The sequence below is a fragment of the Girardinichthys multiradiatus genome, chromosome X (assembly GCF_021462225.1).
Source record: "Girardinichthys multiradiatus isolate DD_20200921_A chromosome X, DD_fGirMul_XY1, whole genome shotgun sequence".
Taxonomy (NCBI): domain Eukaryota; kingdom Metazoa; phylum Chordata; class Actinopteri; order Cyprinodontiformes; family Goodeidae; genus Girardinichthys; species Girardinichthys multiradiatus.
Window position 1 is genome coordinate 13,474,756 of NC_061817.1, and position 22,697 is coordinate 13,497,452.

Sequence of the window (22,697 nt, forward strand, 5' to 3'; positions counted from 1 at the left end):
AGATGGATAATAGAAAAAGAGGAAAAAAACCTTTTCAAACCAGATAAACCGAAACTCTTTTTATCAGTAAAGGTTCAACACTGTGTTATACAATCATAGTGGTAAATATAGCAACTTTATGAGCAAACAGTCTTTTATCCACAGGAGAAAGAAACTTGACTTCAGAGCAGTCAGCCATGCATTTTGATCCTTTATTCCCATTTTGTGCTCTGCCCTGCCAGCTGAGACAAACAGTATGGTGGGTCTGGTTGCCATGCAGTGTGGGGGGAAATCGCTTGACAAACTACATCTGGTTAAGGCAGCAAATTGGACAGGACATGACAAAAATAGACATATAGGTTGATGTTGTTTTCTTTTTCTTAAACTGGTGAGCAGATAGCTTAAGACGAAAATACAGCTATCTTTAACCAAAGTGTCATTTCCACCAGACAGCATCATACTTTCTGTTCAATATGTGGTCTTAATAAGCTGCTTTTCTTCTGATTTTACTGTCTGATAACGGCAGTGGGAGTGTTTAAATATGGCTTTCTGCCCAAGGTGGGGCATGGTATGGCGGTGGCACTGAAAGCAAATATTACTGTATACAAAGTTGGTGTGGTGGTAAGAAACAATTCAGTGCTAAATGAAAGGGCCATTTTTGTGTTTAAGGAAGCAAGGGCTGGAATTTGACCAGTGATCAAGATAAGGGGTGGGCGATATGAACGTAATATTTTATCATGGTATTTTGTGGTATTTATTGTGCTAATGATAAAAGTGATAATAAAAACAATTTACAATTTCTTTTCAGTCTTTTTTAGGGAACCGTGTGGCTGTAACTGCATGTTAGAGCAATCATAGCCCCTTACAAACACAAGTGCTGCTCTTAAAAACTATACCAATTTTTAAACAGGCTTCATGAGGACACCAGTGCTCACAGTAACTGCATTTAATCATTTTCTTGAATTTATTGATATTTATTGATGCTCTCATGGAACAAACAGTGGAGAAAATTGTGAAAATAAAAATTTCGACAATACAGCTAGTTTTTGGGAGTTTTAAATCATTATTTAGAATTTCTGTTGTTACAATAATCAAAATTCTTATCATGATAAGAAATATTTTCACAATAACAATAAATGATATGATAAATGCCCACCCCTTATCAAGATTTTACACTAGTCTAGACTAGTCGGGATATTTCTAAAGCATCCTTTGTAAAACATAAAATAGCCTTTCTATTGCCTTCAGACCACCTTAGGCTGAGACAAACATGAACAGCACAACATAGACAATGGTCAAAACCCTGGCTTGAATTATTCACAACTGATCGCAGATGCTTTAAATTACATTTTATAGTTGGTCAATTTATATTATACATTTTTTAATACTGCAAAATTATATATATTGCTGGATTGCTATGACTTTACAGTGAGGTGGCTGTAAAAGGGACTCACCAAGGGTGCCATTCATACAAAAAAAATCACTACAAAACAGTCAAAATGTAAATGAGTGAGGCTTTAATGGGGATGCAGCTAACATGTACTGTCGTGTGAACTCAGTAATAACAGGCAAGCAAAACTTATGCAAAATGCTGACACTGAGTGGATCTCAAATGCGTTTAACTTATACTTCTTATTATAAATATAATTTTTAGCTGAGTAATCATTGAAAATGAACATAATATATATGATGTGTTCAATTAATATATCCAGAATCAGATTTTGTACCATTCTGGATGATCCCATGGTAATGACGTGACTCAGTGGTTGGCCCTCTGCCGTGAGCTGAACCTGGGCTGGCTGACGCCCGGAGACACTCTGTCTCCAGACAGCCTTTTTAATTAGCCGGAGTTACTAAGATGCCGCAACGTGAATGGGCTCTCCCTCTAATCATATAGCTTGACAGCTCACTGCTCTGCTGCAGCGATGGGCAGTATAACAGGCAACTGAAACAGGCTGAAAGGCCCATTGCAGCACAGACAGCTTCTGGGGACTGAGCCTGGCAGATAGCGGATGTTGCACAATCCAGGCGAGGAAGAGATAGAAAGCACTGGAAAACTCATGTTGCTGCCATTCCTATTGTGCCAAGGCCGAGTACAAGTTTAATGTCACCTATCGACAGAAAAGGGACCAACAAATCAAAGCAACAGAAATTCACTGGTTAGGTTTCTGCCTTCCCTGGATGTGTGCACTTGTTAAGGCATGTGAGCCCATGAACATGCAGTGACCTGTATGAAGCCACCAAAGGGTGTGTCTTACAGGCATAGCCCAGCTCAGGGGTTCATTTCTTTCAGGACACTGGGTGCTGGGCAGAAGGAAGGAAAACAGGATGAATGAAATATCGAGCAGCAAATGCAGGAGGCGGAGTGCAGGGAGAGAAGACGTTATTGACTGAATGCTGCAATCTTAACTCTTGATTATCTAGTTTTATTCTGAGACTGATTCAGTAGTGCGGGGTTAAATATCTTCACTGTCTTGAATATATCTAAACACCCCTTGTTGGGACCTTGTTAGAAAATTCAACCAGAAAGTAGCTTATGATTGTGAAGTGGAAAGGACGCATACTCAATAATTTGCAGAAGAATCTTTTGTTGTGGTTCCAGCTACAAGACTTCTGGGGCTGCCAGCTTTCTACAGCTGGACCGAAATTTTCCTCGTTGCAGAACTGCTCAAGTTCAGTCAGACTGGATGGAGTCTGTCTCTGATCATCAAGTTTTAAGTCTTGCCACAGATTCTCAGTTGGAATTAGGTCCAGACCTGCTGGGTCATACTAAACCACTAGTATATTTTGATCTGTTTTGGGCCGTTGTCCTGCAGGACCATGGACCTCTACCCCAGTCTCAAGTCTTCTGCAGTCTCTAGCAAGTTGTCTTCCAGGATTGCCCTGTTATTTAGCTGTATCAACCTTCCCATCACTCTGACCCTCTTCACTGTCCCTGCTGAAGAAAAGCATCCCCATGTCATGATGATGTTTTACTGCAGGGTTTTTGTGTTTATATTGGCCAAATTTGAGGGGTGCCTATTACCCTTAAAAAAAAAAAAACCATTACAGTTTTACTAAATTAACAAAAAGATTTCAAACAACACTGTAAAACATGATCTACCTGGTGTTAATTAAAGCAAAAAAACAAAATTTCTGCTGCTAATATATTAATTCTGGAGGAAAATTTGAATTCTATGAAGCTCATATTCGCTGCTTGAATAGTTAAGGCCAGCCAGCAGCTACATCTTAATAACAGTAATGAGCAGTGATCCTAGTTTCCATGCCGTGACTTTCCAACTTTCCAAACAGCCGACTGTCTTGCTTCTGACCAACAGAAATGAGACTGATAGAAGTGTACAGTAACAAATAAAGGAGGGACCAGGAAGGAGTCATCCTTCCTGGGCTGGGAAAATTATATATAAATTCACATCTGTCAAAAATTAAAGCAAAAATAGAGAGGTGTTAAAAAATTAAATGAAAATAATGACAGACACATAACAGCTAAAGATTAAAATGGTGAGTTATTGAATAGATTCTTTCCTTTTTGTTGTTGAGTTTAATGCCACATTAATTTATCAGCTAAACTATTTATCAGGCAAGTAATTCATTTATTAAGCTACTGATTTATTTTAGAAATTATTCCTAATTGGCAGAACTGGTCCTCCATACCATGGAGCTGCTCACTCCTATATGGCAGGATTATTTAGTCAAGCAGAGGAAGGAGGGAAATGGAAAATAAAGGGATGATGGAAAAATAAAAATGAGGCCTAGGAGTGGCGTCGTAGAGGAAATTATGAGGAATTCAAATTACGTTAGAGCTGGCCTGAAAACTTTCCACAGTGAATTCTGACACTCTGAGATATGATTTAAACAGACCAGGCTTCAAGTTGAAACGGCACGGAAATCAAGCTGAGCAGAAGTGACAGAGAAGGTCACGACACAACCCTAATCAAAAAAAACACAGTGGGAGGAAGGCTTATTCATTAGAGCACTGAACTCATGCACCCAGAGAAATCTGCAGCAGCTGAGCTACCTGCAACACCATATGGTTTTCCATACACCCAAAAGAAGTGAGGGGGAGGGGAGGCTCCTTTCAAGCTTATCATGCCAGCGTCTCCAACTGTAGCCTCCAACTCTCCGAGGAAAGCACAAATGAGCCTCGCGGACAGAACTGACAGCCACGTAGTGAAGCTACTGAAGCTCATCAATCAAACCAGTCAGTCAGTCATTTTCTACCGCTTATTCCATAGTGGGTCACGGGGAGCTGGTGCCTATCTCCAGCAGTCAATGGGCGAGAGGTGGGGCACACCCTGGACAGGTCGCCAGTCCATCGCAGGGCAAATCAAACCAATTCATGATCATTTGTCTAAGTGTCTGCAAAGTTGTCTCGCTGCAGAAAGAGCTGCTCTACTTATAGGTTCCCCTACTGCTGCAAACCATCCCCTTTCTTTCCCTGTGGTTCTAGTAAGTAGTGCTTACCTTCATCTCCCACCTTCCTAACAACCAGCCCCATCCATTAAATTTCTCCTTTAAACCACCACCACACACCATTGAGGTTGCTTTAATCCTAGTCTGAACTGTGGAGAAGACACAGCCTTTCTCCTTACATGGTCATGTAAGTATGGAAACCCCCCCGCCTCTAACTCCTGGCTTTGGTCCATTCAAAATTGGCCGATTTTATTATTAAGACGCATCGGTGAATATTTGGATTTGCAATGCCATGCTAAAGTATTCATACCCTTTGAACTTTGTTGTGTTTAAACCACAAATTTCAATGTATTTTCCTTTTTGTATACTGGAAGAGACCAATACTATAGAGTGTATATTTGTGACATGAAAGAAAAAGACATTGTTTTCAAAATGTTTTCCAAATTTAAAAAAATCTGAAGAGTGTGGTGTGTATTTATATTCACCCTTTTAGTCTGATCTGAGCAGGTGTTCGGCTAGGGGAAGATCCAATGTAAATGTTTTGCCCTACATGCAAAACACAAAATTTGGCAATAATCTAATACTCCAAATCCCCCTAAACACACCATTCCTATAGTGAAACATGGTTTTGGGAGCATCAAGCTGTGGTAATGCTTTTCTAAATAACGGCAATGAAGATATCGGTTTTGATCAACCAAGACATCATTATGATCATTGATCATTATGATATCTTCTGTAAGCTTTAGAGTCTGGGTAACTAAGTTCTATTTCACGTTATATCTATGCGTCTTTCCAAATGGTTAAAGATATCATGGCATGAAGAGTGTAAATGCATGGCACTTAATGCTCTTCATCCCATTTGATGAAGCCTGAGGTCATTTCCTAAGGAGGAGGAGAGCTGAATAGAAATGCCCAACACACTTTTAGATTTTACACTTCATTACTTTGCACTTTTTTGTTTTAGTCTACATAAAATACCTATAACACATATTGAAGTTTGTGTTCTTGACAAATCATGAAGTCCAAGAGGTATGAATACTTTTGCAAGGCATTGTAAAACATATTAGGTGTAGTTTTAAATCAGCATAGCACAGCTGGGATCACTGCCATAAAAAAGGTATTTTTCCTTACAATACACAGAACAATGAAAACTAGAAAATGCAGAGTCAGGGTTTTAATGTGCTACAGAGGGGTCACTTTACAGTGTAGTACATTATGCCATGCTGTGTTTTCCTCCAGGTTACACTCTGCTGCAGTCGCCCCGGCAGACCGATAATTGTTCTTATTAGAACTGTTCATTCGAGCCTCGTGTTCTCCCTCTGGTGAAAACAAATAACTCACTTGGACCCCAAAGAACTCCTGCAGATTCTCATGATCTGACACACATGCATTATGTAGCTAGTGGGACTTCCTCAGCTTTCAGTTGAGTTAAAAAACTGAAAGCGTGACCTGACAGGTGGAACGGAGACGTTTTGCCATGCAACTGCAATCTCATGACTCAAACAAACAGTCTGCTGTCTGTCATTGCCAGTGGCTTTATAGGCCTGCTGAGATCTGTCACATGTAGCATGTTTATCGACAGCTCTGATCATCATCAGTGTCAGCATCATTATCATAATGAGAGGGACAGGCTTTTGTTCATTCCAACTTGGGCAACAAAGGCCAAAAATATACAGCTATGCAGTATTTAGATTATCGCATTTCTACCAAAACAAATGTTAACATTTAACCATAAAAATGACATTATGTAACAATTTAATTTGAAATATATATATATATGTAAAGTTTTACATGCTATTTTTCATTATTCTTTATTATCATGCAAACAGCTGTATCATGTCAGAGAAATGGGATTTATCTTGTTGGATGGATGGAAAAATCCAGCCTACTTCGCAAATTTTAAAAATGTTCTGAACAATACAAACATGAAAATGTCAATTTTTAAACATGGTAAACACTGTAGAAGGAATGATAAGAAGGGATGAAAAGAGCAAATGAATTCATCAATGAATAAATCAATTAAACAATGAGTCAACGATCAAATCAATCAATCTACAGCAATCCTGATATATTAGACATCTGGAACAGGTAATGCTAATAAGAACGAAGTTAAAGTAAGAAGCTATTTAAAAGGAAACCATTTCCTGTAGCATGTTGAGACATGTCCGCGGTTCATTCAGGCTATGAGGAAGAGCGAGGCTTAACGCAGGTAACAGGAAGGCTGAACAGTGCAGCAAATGCGTGCTGTTTTTATCCATTTTAGCTTTTAGTTTTTGTTCATAATGTCTGTGTTAATTGTGCAAACACTGGGAGGGGTTCAGAATTTTATATAAAGTCAAGGTAGGTGTCTGCATTCTCCAGAAAACACCCATGCAGATTGCTGATTCAGTAAGGCTAACGTCACCTTCTGTGCTAATACCTAATATTAGATGCTAAAAACAGCTCAAAATAAGAACTTCGTAATCATTTTGTCTGTAATTTAACAGCAAAAAAACATTTTACAGCAACTGCTCTGTCATACTTGGTGTGACGTCGCCTTTGCTCCTAATATACATAATGACCAAAAAAGATTCTAAAATGCTGTTCCTTTATCTCCTTATATCATAGTCCGTAAAGAGAAATCAGGGACCACTAAAACTGATATCTGCAATTCAATTCTAGGCTGTACTGCATTCGCATCTGTGTTCCACATCATGTGCGCTCAGCCTGTGTACGATCATGAATGCGCGCTGTGAGGTGTCATGTGGAGGACGTTCACACCTCACCCCAACTGCATACGGCCTCGGAGCCCGAGGCAGCGGACACTTAGAGCAGCATTAGTGTCAGACAATATCTTTGCAGCTTTAGGGGCGGTGAGGAAACAGTTAACTCTGAGGTGGAGTGGCTTCACACAGTACATTAGGCCAGCTGTACAGAGAGCTCAGTTTTAACTGGCTTTACTTTAGTCTGGAACTTTCTCTAAGGGTTATAAAGTACAAATACCATTATTCCCACCCTGTGGTTCTGTCCAGTGCAGTAGATAATGTGGCTAAGCATTAAAGTGCTCCTTATTAAATCCCTGACTAAACCAACTTATTGCTTTGATAAATGTGCAGCACAGTTGGATCATATGGCTACAACAAAAATCCCAATCTCCATGACAGAAGTATTTACATTTATTTTCTAATTTTTCCAATGAAAATGAGCTCAGTCTGGTAGTTTTAGATGTACTCGTGAAAATTTAAAATATTAACTATACTAAAAAGTTGGAAGTCAGGCACATCCGCCTTTAGATGGTCACTACCAAAATATGAACATTCAGGTTCAGCCTTCAGAGCAGTGCTGTCTAATTCATGTGCTACCTGCAGTTTGTGTTTGCTGGCATCAGCCTGATATGTGCTGACAGCAGGGCAGGTAGCCATTACAGCCCAGCAGGTATGGGCGTGTGCACAAAGTTACAGCCACAAGCCTAAGAGGAGAGAATTTCTATCCATTTTTCATGCAAACTTTCAATCAATGTTTTGTGAACACTGAAGAAAGATATACATATATGGTAGATATTTCTACAGTAGTCATGCTTTAACTATTGGACAGAAGGACGATGGGAGAGAGGAAGGACAAACAGAATGAACAAACAGAAGAACGGCTGTCCAGATGCCTGTACGGACGGACGGATAGATGGACAATCAAATAAATAGATGGACAAATGAATTAACAGATTGATAAAAAGATGGATGCATAAATGGAAGGATGGATGGAGGTGTAAATGGACAGATGGATAAATGTGGAATGGAATGATTGAGATTTTGAATAAAGTTGGGAAGACAGATATTTTTCCATGCTTTCCATATTTATCCAGATATACTTTTTCAGACTTTCAGACAAAGCAAGATCATCGAGTAAAGTCTGATGGATTCAACCTTCTCTTAAGGAGAGGCGAATCAAAAAATGTTCTCTTTCCTCCTTATTTAAACCTAAAATATAACTGTAGAACAGTGTCCTAAATCTTACACAGACAAACTCAGTTACTCCTGTACTCTAAATAACTTATCTACAACATTCTAGAGAGATAGGCTGCCAAAAATAGAAAGCGGTGAGATAAATTTTGCAGAGGAAAGATCTGGCTGGTGGAGTGTCACCTTCACAGTGCATTCCCACACGGAACAACCCATCCATCCCTCGTTACGAGTTATATCCTCTATTTGGCGTCATTCTTGTTGAAGATGAATAATGTTTGTAGCTTCAAGATGCACATGTTTGCAGGAAAATTGAAAGCAAAACAGGGAAAACAACAAAGGGCAGAAGAAAACAGAGAGACGATTGCTTCTCCACAAGAGATGCATTTAAATTGTGACATTTAACAGGTGAGAATAGACCAGTATGAACAAATTGCTAATATAAGATGCTAAAGCCTGTTCAAAATATTTACTATCACTACTAAAATAACTATGCAGGTAAACATGCAGGTATCATTATGTGACGCAGCTGCTGGCAGTTTTCTATTGCAGTTACGAAGTGTTATTCTTCAAGTTAGTCGCCCTGGCAGTTAGCAGTGCTAGTTTCAGCTGATGTTTTTAATCTGTTGAGCGGTTTAGCATTAGCAAAGATAATATTTTAGTTACCAAAATATGGGCTAGCAAAGCAAACTTTTTGGTTAGTTTTGCGCACCACTGTTCATGCTTCTTTATTGGCATTACCCCAATCAAACCCTTTTTATAATTGCCACCTTAAAATGTTAAATTTACTTTCATCAAAAAGAATTTGTTAGTAAAATTAAAAGATTATTTCAAATCTAAATCTGCCAGGGTTATGAATAATTGTGGGCTTAACTGTCAGGCAAATACATTTATCTCCAGGGTTCAAATGTTCTCTCACGTCACTTCTTCCTGTGATAAATAGTAATTAATGACCGCTCCCAACAGGAAGGCCAGCCAAAATACATTTTGAGAGGTGTGAATTATAGTTCCTAAAAAAAAAAAACTTTTAAATTATCAGCAGGTCAAAGCTTTACAAAAACCCAAGATCAGCAATCAACCATAAATCACAGATCGGTGCATGTCTACACCAAACAGATTAATAATGTAAATCTGACATGTTCTTGTATATTTGTTAACATACAAAATGTGTGTTTCAGACTTGTAAAAGAGACAAAAAAAGTGGTGATTTTGTGCACAGAAACAAGTTTGCCTCAGCACCTGCCTCTTTCAATCCAGTGGACAGATGAAGTTTAAACTGCATGGACAGCTTGGATGACAACGGTAAAAACTGCTCGACAAAGCCTTTGCCTCTATCCTCTCTCCACATGACATGTGGCACACACACACAAACACATGCGTATGAAACATAACGTGACACTGTGTGCAGCTATCCTGTAGAAAGACTGCAGTATCAAATGTAAATGTGCATGTCTACACATGAGGTTTTAGCAGTTGCTACCTCGCGTCTGTGTGCATTCTCCTCTTTATGATCTCGATCCGCTCCCAACAGCCGCCTTCGGGCTCAGAGGGAACCACGAGCAGAGAGCAGGACGTGCTAGAACAGAGCCAGAGAGCAGTTCTCATCCGCAGGCTGTCTCTTAGCTAAAGTAGCACAGACACACCCACCGTATGCTAAAAACACCCCTAGTACCTAACATAAACTGTATTGTAAATTAGGATTTTAAGTTTTCAGTGAAAGGTTTTACTCAGCAAGCGTAATGCAAATACAGTTTTTGCCCGTCCTTTGCCTCTGCTGGAGTAACACGACAAGAAAATAATCTATATTATAATAAAACAACCATCAGCAAAGATTTAAAATGCACCAAGAACTTAATCGATGAATGGATCTGGCCAGCTTGATCGGTGGTGAAACTCACAAGTTTTCCAATTAGAGAATCCCATCCCAGCTGCTAACAGGTGGCGCTAAGAACATGACTCTTCAGAGTGAATGCCACTCCTAAGGGAAGATAACTCAATTTTATCTATTTTCAGTATCAATGAGGGGAAGCCAGAAGACACAGGCAGAAGCTGTTCAAACTAAGCTCGTCTTACAACATGCCAAGACATTGTCTGCAGTTCTTTCTGGCTGTCAGAGAATGTGAGAGCAAGACTATCAGCAGCTAACATGAAGTCTGAATACACTCCAAAGTTGCTCCATTTTATCTCTTTCATAGTTATACCGGGAATCGAACCAAGGACGACCGCGTCAAGCTGGGTTGTGAAAATGTCTTTTGGAAATCTCAGAGTTAGGAAAAGGAAAGCATATATAAAGAAAGGTCTCCGTTTCAGCAATGCCAGCTGCACTGGCTGCACTAATCGGTGATATATGATGCCATACGCAGTTTGAAATATCAACTCCTTAATCACTTTGTGTGTATTTTAAAAATAGCAATACTGTTTTACTGTGACTGCTCTTTCAGACAGCCATGTGAAATGGCCTCCGCTCATAATATAAATATGTAATACTATTTGTATAGCTGCCCATATTATATTTCATAAAGAAAAATCTGAATCAGTTAAAATCTTTAAAGACAGATCAATGAAATCAGGACCATCGGCCACAAAATCCTAATTACTGCATTTTGAACTTCAACAAAACAAGCAATACAATCGGCAAATATTGGTTGCAGAGTGTTATACAAGGAGAGAACAGCAGAGCTGCTGGGACAAGCCCTGCTGCTGGTCTGAAAGTCTGCCAACTATCTGACAAAGGCCTCACCTGGGCCAAGACAAAGCAAAGCAGAACAGGGCAGTACCATAAACAGCACACCAATTACTCACATAAGGCCAAACTAAACTCATAAGAAATAACTGGTATAGTTTCTGCAACTCTGCCTTACATCAACGGACACATGCACGAGGTAGTTTTTAAAAACACGCTCTGCTGAAGAAGTAAACTTACCGGAAGCAGAGCTGGGTAGTACAGCCCCATCATTGTCTGATCTAGAGGAACAACTGCTGACCAGCTCTCCACTATCCCAGTACTTTCCCCCTCTCCTTCCCTTTGTGTCTCTTGTCCTCCTCGTATTCCTCCACCTCTCCTGCGCCTGTGCCCCAGGACCATGAGCTGAAGATGGCTTCAGTCCACGTCTGTCTCAGACGTTCAAACTCTCCCTTGTACCCCCCCCCCCCTTTCACTTAGATGGCGTCCCCCCTCTTCCCACTTCTCCGGCACACAAGCTCCGTCTGTCTGTCACTCTCAACCTCTCTTCTACTTGACTCGGCCCGACCGCTCTGATCCCCCTTGGGCCTATTCGTCTCTCTCCTCCTGCCAGCCTGAGTCTCTTCTCTCCTCCTCTTTGCTCCGAGAATGTCATTCACGTCTTGCTGCTACCCCCTTGCTTCCTCTTGTTCCCGCCCCTCTTTTAAAATCGTTCCCTCCTTTTCGGACTCAGTGCCTCCTATCCAACAAAGCATCCATCCCTCCATGTAGCCAACTAACCCTGTCTCCGGATGGAGTCAGACAGCTGTTTTTGGTGAGTCTTCAAGCCTCTGCAGGGAGAAGAAACATGAAAGGAAGAAGATGATGCCTTCAATCCACACGCTGGCTGCCTGAAAGTACAGAATGCGACCCCCACTGCATTGCAGCTTTTTTGGATGATTTATTTATTGCATGGCAGGCTGTCAGCTGTAATAAGCAGTGGTAGGTAGGCCAGAAAAGTAGCTAGTTGCGTGGGTAGGCTCCTAGATCATCATCTCTCTCCTGCAGCTGTCCAACTGAGCTCCAATTCCAGAACCTGGTGCTTCAAGCCAAACGAGAATCTGTATTTCGCTGCATTGCGCCTTTTTTCCCCCCTTCTGGCTCAGTTCCGCCACTTTCCAACACTGCATTGTTAGGAGGCGCTTAATTTGCAGAGATGGGAGTGCAGTTCCTTGCACTGCATTTTCATATGGGAGGGACTGAACTCTGTGGGGGAAAAAAAGCCCTGATGCCAAGCATTCAGACATCTGCTGAGTCTGGCTAGAAACTGGGTCCAGAGAGATGAAGGGATGAGAGGGAAGGGAAAGATAAGTGGAGCTGGAAGGGTAGAGGGGGTAAAAAAGGCTAGCTTGACTACAGTCTGGGTGCAGTGGATGTGAGCAAGAGATAACAGGATAGGGAGATAAATGGATAAAGAGCTGGTTGAAAAAAAGGCTGATGGATGACAGGATTAGGGCTGTAAGTGAGAAGGACGAGAGGATGAATGGGGGATGATCCCAGGATTAAGTCAACAAGCTGGACACAGCAATAAACACATGCATGCAATGTACACACAGATGTGCTTTAATTGGAATCAGGCTGGTGTACCTTGGCTGACCAACCAAGGCTACATCTATCTGAGAGTCACCAGCTAATCAAAGCAAAGAACACATTCATTAAATACATCTGCAGTTCTCTTAAAAAGTAGTTCCCCTGTACAGCTTTCTTCAGTCTTTGTTTTCTTGCCACAGTGGTTCGGATTGTCAAACCAATTGTATTATTAGACAACCAAGGTAAATACAAAATGCAGTTTACAGAAAGCTATCTGTACCAATCTGGCCCTATGTAGAGAAGGCTTGTAATATCATAAAAAAAAACCTTAATAGTACCTTAATAGTACCTGACTGACAACATAAAGATCTCAAAAAGCACCACATCATGCCCCGATCTAAAACAATCCAAGACTCATGAGAAACAATGTCACTGAAACTTATACCGAACAACTATGCAATACAACTTTATTTGTACAGCACTCTAAAAACAACACCGTTGACCAAAGTGCTGTACACTGATAAAAGAACAAATACAAACACAAAAATACTAAGTTTCAAAACTTGTAGCAAGTATTGTCTGGAATGGGTGACAAAGTTACCTCTAGGGCTTTAAGACCCCAGTGAAGCACTCTGAGCCCTTATCCACAAATGGAGAAAACATGGAACAGTGGTGAACCTTCCTAGTAATGGCAGGCCTACCAAACTTATTCCAGGAGCACATCAATGACTCTTCTAGGATGTCACACAAGAACCCAGGCCAATACCTAACACACCAAAGGCCTCAGTTAGGGTCACTGATCTAGTGTAAAGCTGACCGAATTTCAGAAAAAAAGGAAACTGACAGTCAAGCATGGTGTTGGTAGCGTAATGGTCTGGTTTGCTTTCCTGTTGAAGAACTTGGATAGCTTGTCTTAACTGATGGAACCATGAATTCTGCTCTCTACCCGACAAAACTTTCTGATCATCAGTTTGTGACCTTAAGCTCAAGCACACTTGGGCTATGGATCAGGACATTGATCAAAAGCACACCAGCAAGTAAACCTCTGAATGGATTAAAAAAAAAGTTTGAGATGGCCTAGTCAAAGTCCAGACCGAGATGCTGTGACATGACCTTGAACAGGTTGTTAATGCCTGAAAAGCTTCCTTTGTGGAGGAATTAAAATAATTCAGCAAAGATAAGTGGGCCAAAATTCCTCCACATTCATATAAGAGCCTCATTGCCAGTTATTGCAAACACTTGATTGGCGACACAACTAGTTATTAGGTTTAAGGAATAACTTAAGTGTGAGAAATAAAAACAAAAATAGGACAATTCTCCAAGGGGGAAAATATTTGTTAACATTACAGTACCTATGACCAGGAACCCAAGCATGACCATTCTGAGGTAAAAAACTAATTCATTTTTAGAAGTACTGCATGTGAGATAAAATGACTTCAATCTATAAAACACTACAATGAGCCAGGTGAATGAATGCACAACACACACCCACAGAGGCAGCAGCAGGGACCCAGAGAGGCTTGTCACCATTTAACACACTCATAGTGACACAGGCAGACCTACAGGCAGTTTAAACATGCATAAATATTATAGGACAGGAGCTCTACGAAGACAAATGTACTGCCGCCATGAAACTGAACCAATCTCCCAAAGCTAGGCTCGGCTAACTCCATTTGCATGATAACTGGCAGGCAGTGTGCTCAAGGGCAGAATATATTAGCAGCAATTACTTCCTAAATCATTTATAAAGCAAATCCAGGACTGTGTTTTGGTTCTGAATGTGAAAGATGAGTGATGGAGTTTAAATATGTTGCAGGTTGGTTAGTGTGTGTGACCAGGTATTTGATTTGCATGCAGACAGAGCTCCAGTGATGTGTCTGTTTCCACATTTTAGCAAATTACCTAAATATGCTTCAATGACATTTTAATGCGGCAGACAAACATAAATTAGTGTTTAATTGTGAAGTGGTAGGAAAACGAGTCATGGTTTTCAAACATTTTTGTAGGCAAGTCAAGAGCCCCAGTAGCAAATCCTTTCCGGTTTCTACTTACTTTTCATCCCAGGATTGCTCTGCATTTTGCTTCAACTATTAAAAAAAAAGCATTCCCACCGCATGATGCTGCCACCATCGTGTTTCACCAAGGCGATGATGTGTTAGGACCATTGGTTGCACTTTATTTTATTTACTCTGAGAATCAGAGTAAAGGGTTTTTATTTAAGATTTGTAATTATAAAACAAATCCTTAAACCACATATCACTTTCCTTCTACTTTAGTTATGCACAACTTTGTGCTGATTTCTCACATATAAATCCCAGTTATTGGTTGTAAGGAGACAAAATATGAAAAGCTTCAAGGAGTATGAACACATCTGCAAGGTACTGCATGTCTGTGAGACTTTGCGCCCTGCAGCCAAACTATCCTAGAGAAATCACATGCGTCTCTTCCAGCATCGTCTCATCCTCTTCTTGTTTTTTTGTCTTTAATCTCCCCATCTTCTTGTGTTAAGTGAGCATCCAACCAAAAATAACTGAACTGTAAGTCAGCAGGGACGTGAACAAGCAATCTAAATAACATTATTTTCTAAACCTCGTGTTCAATCACATTTTAGAACTGTATTTCTAAAAAAAAGGCGAGGTAAGAGAAGAAGAGCAGAATATACAAGAAAGAGCTCAGGTTTAGGAGAATCTTCCATCTTGTGTGGAGAAGGAGGAGGCAGGGGGGTGCAAAGGCACACAGACCAATAACCCCCCCCTGTGGCACTCCCAGAGAGCTGCACATCCCAAACACAGACTGGAGACACACACACACAGACACCAGGACAAAGATTCACGTATTCCAGCATATTAGAATAACTGAACACACCCCTCTAATACACACACACACAAGTCCTGACACGGTTTGAGCCGTTCTGTGTTCTGCTGCTGGAAGGCAGATAACAAAATACTCCTCCTCTTCCTCTCCTCTGCACACATAAGGCCGTGATTACTGAGAGCAATATGTGTGGAGAGAAACAGAGAAAATGAGGAAAGGATGAGAGGAGCTGAAGAGTGAAAGGATGGGAACAGCCGTGTGAAAAGGCCCCCGCGTGCGGAACGCGCAGAGCTCGGCTCGAAGCGGGTGATAGGATAATTTCACCCCACTTTCCGAGGATCGAGTGTTTGAAAGGGAAGCTTTGTCACAAGCAGCTCTGCTTCCATTCAGTGCTTCTCAGGAGACAACACATATGAGCTCCAAAACATCACAACTGTCAAGGCAATAAGGCAGATCTCCAACAACGCTGACGAAGAATTAGGAGGGTTTCTGAAAACAATGATTTAGTATCTAAAATTAAACTGAACTTAAAAGCTTAAAAGTTTCAGATCTTAAAAAACTTTAAAATACTCTAAATATCTGATGAGGGTAACCTGAGGAAATACAAAATGCAGTTAATGATTTCATCTATGTCCAACCAAGAATGGCCTCCACACATACACTTTTAGAGGAACCTTCTGCATCCAACACATGATGTCTGTTCTGCCCATTTCCAGCTTTCAAAACCAGCTAGATGATGAAACCAGCATCGTTTACGTGAGTCACGGATTCTCTAAGTTTAGTGTTGCAGAGATCTGCAAGCAAATAATAATCTCTTACCTGACTGTGAGGTGCGTATCCATGGAAACCGGGGTTTAAAGGCTCATTGTTCTGAAAAGAGACAACAGGAGGGATGAAAGCAGCGTTAAGTTGCTAGGCTTCTGCAAATGAGTGGATGCAGCATGATGGAGCAAAACTTGAAATGTGCTCAGGTAAAAACAAAAGCAAAATATATTCAGGCTGACCAGCAAAGAAGAATCTTTCAAGGCTGAATTATTCCTCTACATGACATACAATACTTCATTTCTAAAATCTAAAAGGGAAAATTCCAAATATTACTGTCTCAGGGTGATGGTGAAACGTTGAACATTATAGGCATGAACATCATTAATTTAGGCTAACAAAGATGCATTTTATCTTTTTCTATGGTGTAATTATTATACAGCAAACAACTTCAGGGATTTCTGAAAACAAGACTTAGATGAGTGTATTTTCTCTAAGTTACATAGGGTCATAATTATAAAAAACCCTTCAAAAATATAGATTTACCTGCATGTTGCCCCTTTATCAAACACCCTTTCGGAGTCATCAACAAGGTTCAGGTATAACTCTTCCTTAATATTTGACCTTTTTAAACGAGGGCGACCAATTCTGATACAGAAAGTGCTTTAAAGCCCAAAAATTCAGCAGAGTCGAAGCGTTCAAGAAGCTAAATGTTGGTCTGTTTTATTCATTCCAAAATTTGTTTTATGTTTGGGATTATTGTCCTGTTGGTACACTCAAATGTACCCAGGTTTCAAATATCTAATTGTTGAGGGGAAGTTGAAAAGATTTAGAGGTGATATTCTTCCATCATTCAGTCCCACTGGCAGTGAAACAGACCCTCACCATGATGCTGCCACCACCATGCTGGAAGATTCAAAGAGCTCAATCTTTGTTTCATGTGATAAAAGTTTGTCAGGTATCTGGCTTGTCCATGTGGGCGACAGTTTTAAAGTGATGAAGGGGTGGGCGTCCTTTCTTGGTTGTCAACTACCTTCAAAGTGAAAAGTTACACTGGTGTTCCAGCATCTCCCAGTTAACAGCGGGCTTGAACCTTGGTTGTTCTTGATCATTTTAAACAGCGCCATTGAATCCGAGGGAGACTGTTTGGGATCATTGTCCTGTTGGAACACCCAAACACACACTAGATCTGGTTTTGGAGTGGGTAAAACAGGCTAACATCAAGCTTCTGGAATGGTCCTGAGCTCAACCGTGTTGAAATTATATGGACTATGTTTAAAAGCATGGTCTGTGTCAGGAAACCAACGAATTTAAATGAATTCTACCAAATCTGACAACCGGTCAGATTTTCCAGCCGGAACCACGTCAGGAGCTTGATGAGGGCTATAGAAAGTGTGTGGTTCCTCTGCAACTTGCTAAAGGACACATGTCCAAATATTACTGGAGCCTGTAAATATTTCTTGTCCACTAAATGGATTAGACACAATAAACAATAAATTTAAAGTAGCGTATTTAGTTTTTTTAAATTAAATATCAAAGTTGATTGTTGTACAATTATTCCACTCTAAAATGAAAACATTTCAAACGTTTCTTTAAAAGTCCAAAATTAATGTTAATTACCATTCACACCCATGCTTAGTGTATGTAAACCTCTAACAGGCTCTGTAAGTCAAAATGCTTGAAAGACTAAAAGAGACTCCCTCTGAAGCAAAAGGATTAAGTAAATTAAGTCAAAAGTCTCTGGTCTGACGTCCAGCTGAACCAACCAATCAAAAGCAACCAGCAGTACCGGTTTCCTCAACGACTCTCCTCTGAAAACCACTGTTGTGGTTAATTGCTCTACAATTACTTTTAATTAGATTATTTCTGTCTCTCTCGCCCCTCTTCTCCCCTTTTATTGTCCTGCTCTGTGCCATTTCTGACCCGGCAAGAGGAGCCATCGTCTGCCTCAGCGCCACAGTAGGTGATGGGTGAGTGAGTGGTCGGATAGGTGGTGTTGGGGCTTTAGTTAACTAAACGATGATATTTTGACAGCAGTAAGAGAGAGCAAGAGGGAGGGAGGGAGTGATGACTCTAGCATGGTCGGGCCTGCTGGTATACCTCGCAGAGAAAACATGACCGCCTGGTGAGATTCATGTTTCTGCACTCGAAAAAAAGCTGAGGCGTGAGTCTTACGGAGCAAGAGGGAGGAGGAGGAGGAGGGCTACGAGGAAGGTCTGGAGGGGCAACAGAAAGAAATATGTGTGTGTCTGTGAATAACTATATGCTCTAGCTTTAGGTACATTTTATCAGGGAACAGTCGAAATCCATGAGCTGCGGGACGAACTAACAAAAAAAAGGCCAATATCGTCTCTGAGGACTGTCAACAGATTTAACCTCCTAGCACCGACCTCAAGCTGCCCGCTGCAGGAATCGCTTCCTAATTGCTTTCAGCCAGCCAATCAAGGCCAAGTGTATGAGACGGAGGGCTGTGCTGACACAAAGTTTATATAAACAGACAGAGAAAAGGCTATTAATTCAGAAGAGCTCTCTGTAAAACTGGGGCTGGGAGAGAGAGAGGCCAACATCAAACACAGATGTACAGAGCCCTGTGGAGGAATCCATACTGCTTTTCTACATCGTCTTGTTACAAACAAACTTCCTCTGATTTCTCTGGGATTTTATGCGACAGTCCAACACAAGGTAGTGTGTAATTGTGAAGTGAAAGAAAGTATTACATGGTTTTAATTCAGAGAAGTGGATAATATTTCATAACCTAACCCTGCTTTAAACTCCTCCACAACTTTTCCCTGATCCTTCTGCTGTGTTCCTTGGTGTTCATGATGTTTGTTCCCTGATGTTCTCAAAAAACAAAAAAAACTTTGAGACTTTCACAGAACAGTGGGATTTATATCACATAAAATGGTTTTCTATCTACTAGTTAGGTGGCTTCTGAACGCAACTGGCTGCATTTAATTTTATTTACAAGCATTAGAGGAAAGGGAGCTGAATATACATGCAAGCCACACTTTTCAGATGTCTATGTCTTGTTTTCTCTACAACTCACAAATTTAGACTACCCTGTTTGTCTACCATAAAATCACAAATAAACACATTGAATTTTGACAAAATATTTTAAAAATCTCAAGTGGTGCGAATACTTTTGAAGGGTACTCCCAATTCTAATGCATGATCCATTGAAGACCGGGTGTGCGAGCCGGGAGCCACATAAAAACAGAAACAAGATGTCTTTTTTTTTTTTTTTAAATGAGCCAAACTTAAATAAATTGACAGAGGAAAATCATTTTGGAATATGAGCAGTATACTCAGATGTCAGAGTAACGGGAATTGGGGCCCAACCTCCATCTTCTCCTCTTGAAACAGCTCTCTCTTTGTCTTTTCCCTCCACTTCCTGTTTCATCTGGAACCAATTTCCCCCTCGTGCCTCGTCCCCAGGGGGAACTCTCTCCTCAGAGCGCTGCATTTACAGGAGAACAGACAGGCTCATACTGAACCGAGGGGGATTGTCGGTGATGTGAAGGCCGTAAGTGGGGGGCCTAGAATCTCGGCTCTTCAAAGCCTGGGTCACGTTTTATGGAGTGCAAAGATACTCCGAACATCTGGAGCATCACTTTCCAGCATTTCTTCTGTATTCATTCCCTATTTGTTATTTACTGTTAACTTAAGGGCTCTGAATGTGTGTTCCTCACAGTCAATGTGAGTGTTCATTTGATGCACTAGTGATGAGAAATGAGAGAAAACCTTGGTGCACCACAAAAATGAAAGCCAAAATTATCCTAGACCATCAAATTGTAGAGTCTCTGTGGGTCTTACAGTAAAAAGAAAAGAGCCAAGAGGAGGAGTTTATGGAGGGAAGAAAAACACAAGGAGGGAGAGAAGGGGGAGTTTAGCAACATCTGGAATCAATCTGTTGGCAGAAGAAGGAAGGCGATGGGGGAAGGAAAGATGAGAAAGAAAGAAAAGGAATGTGGGTAAAAAGATGGCCAAAGTAAAGAAAGGGGAGTAAAATATTACAAAAAACATGGGCGAAATGAAAACAATGGGTCACAAGTAAAAAATGTCATGTGATTTGTATTTTCTTAAGAAAGCGGGGAAGGCAGTAGGGGTCTGAACTTGATCCTTGCCTCTTTATTCACACACGTACGTTTTTGAAGTTTATTAAATGAGGGCAGGCATGTCTTTGGGAAAAGACGCACGCCCATTTCTGCTGTACTGCTTTAAACAAATGAAGAAAAGAAATTGCAGCGCTCCCCTCCCGCCACCCAAGTTTCCATTAAGTTCCAGTCTATGCAGCTTGGTGAGCAGGAAGGAGGCTTCGAAGCCGTTGGTTTCAGAGTGTGCTGGCAGAAATCAAAAAAAGCACAGACAACCAGTCACTCGCTTATAAACACAGCCTCCGTCTCTCTGTCCTCGTCTCTTAAAGCGAGGGCAAACCTGAAAAAGGGCGCCTGGCTTATTTATTTTCTTTATCTCCCGCCTGCTATTTTAGGACGAACAGAAGGAAAAAGTTGGGAGTAGCTGGAGCAAACTGCGAAGAGTAGGGTGGGTGGGGGTGTCGCAGCGCTGGTGAAGGAAGCCAGAATGACATGAGGTCAACAGATGGTGAGAGAGAGGTGGGGGAGAAGGAGGGGGTAATTAGCCAGGCTGCTGCAGGCATCCGGAGGCACCTAACAGAACAGCCTGCGGAGAAAGACTCTGCCTGAGGCTGCTTTCATGGTGTTAAGAACACCGTCGGATCTAAGGAAACCCCACCTGCTGCCACATACAGATAGTTACACAAAAGACCCGCAGGTTTTTATTTGAGGCCAAGCTAAAGCATGCCTACACTGAACTAAAATGATAAAGAATTTAAAGAATAATGGAGTTTTCACCCTTCAAGGTAAACCCTTTAGCAGCAGTACATTTCAACGCTGGTCATGATGACATGAAGTCAGATGAAGGGGTCGCAACTACCAGGTACAGCAAATGGGGAGAAATGCTTAGAGACAGTAGCAAAAAAACTTGTGTATCAAATAATTTAGGCTGTAGCGACAGCATACGCTATAGATTTGGATAACAGACACCAATCTGAGTGCAACAGCATGTTAAGTAAAGAACTATATATGCTTGGGAATGCCTTAAAATTAAGTAAAGTAACAGACCACATTTCATCAGTACTACGTGATCCACATTATTAGTAGGAATGTGTTCCGCATAACTCACCTAAAGAAATATGTTTTGGACTATTGTTGTGTTGTTTTTTTCTTGAAGGCACCAGATACCTTATATATATAGATATACAGGGGTTGGACAATTAATCTGAAACACCTGTCATTTTAGTGTGGGAGGTTTCATGGCTAAATTGGACCAGCCTGGTAGCCAGTCTTCATTGATTGCACATTGCACCAGTAAGAGCAGAGTGTGAAGGTTCAATTATCAGGGTAAGAGCACAGTTTTGCTCAAAATATTGAAATGCATACAACATTACGGGTGACATACCAGAGTTCAAAAGAGGACAAATTGTTGGTGCACGTCTTGCAGGCACATCTGTGACCAAGACAACAAGTCTTTGTGATGTATCAAGAGCCACGGTATCCAGGGTAATGTCAGCATACCACCAAGAAGGATGAACCACATCCAACAGGATTAACTGTGGACGCAAGAGGAAGCTGTCTGAAAGGGATGTTTGGGTGCTAACCCGGATTGTATCCAAAAAACATAAAACCATGGCTGTCCAAATCACGGCAGAATTAAATGTGCACCTCAACTCTCCTGTTTCCACCAGAACTGTCCATCAGGAGCTCCACATGGTCAATATACACGGCCAGGCTCCTATAGCCAAACCTTTGGTCACTCATGCCAATGCCAAACGTCGGTTTCAATGGTGCAAGGAGCGCAAATCTTGGGCTGTGGACAATGTGAAACATGTATTGTTCTCTGATGAGTCCACCTTTACTATTTTCCCCACATCCGGGAGAGTTACGGTGTGGAGAAGCCCCAAAGAAGCGTACCACCCAGACTGTTGCATGCCCAGAGTGAAGCATGGGGGTGGATCAGTGATGGTTTGGGCTGCCATATCATGGCATTCCCTTGGCCCAATACTTGTACTAGATGAGCGCGTCACTGCCAAGGACTACCGAACCATTCTTGAGGACCATGTGCATCCAATGGTTCAAACATTGCATCCTGAAGGCGGTGCCGTGTATCAGGATGACAATTCACCAATACACACAGCAAGACTGGTGAAAGATTGGTTTGATGAACATGAAAGTGAAGTTGAACATCTCCCATGGCCTGCACAGTCACCAGATCTAAATATTATTGAGCCACTTTGGGATGTTTTGGAGGAGCGAGTCAGGAAACGTTTTCCTCCACCAGTATCATGTAGTGACCTGGCCACTATCCTGCAAGAAGAATGGCTTAAAATCCCTCTGACCACTGTGCAGGACTTGTATATGTCATTCCCAAGATGAATTGACGCTGTATTGGCCGCAAAAGGAGGCCCTACACCATACTAATAAATTATTGTGGTCTAAAACCATGTGTTTCAGTTTCATTGTCCAACC

The 22,697-nt window shown here is 41.2% G+C and overlaps 1 protein-coding gene across 6 annotated transcripts in view; it reads right to left on the bottom strand.

The window, feature by feature from the left end:
- The window catches only part of LOC124863579 (RNA binding protein fox-1 homolog 2-like), a 69,804-nt gene that overhangs the window by 37,854 nt on the left and 9,253 nt on the right, over window positions 1-22,697 (bottom strand). For 4 of the 6 annotated variants that reach the window (XM_047358025.1, XM_047358022.1, XM_047358021.1 and 1 more), the window contains exon 2: window positions 16,210-16,260. The exons of 1 other annotated variant lie outside the window; for it this stretch is intronic. In XM_047358025.1, the coding sequence (XP_047213981.1) occupies window positions 16,210-16,260 (51 nt within the window). Of the gene's footprint in view, window positions 1-11,247; window positions 11,462-16,209; window positions 16,261-22,697 lie in introns of those variants that run through there. One more of the 6 variants, XM_047358024.1, reaches the window with a different exon arrangement.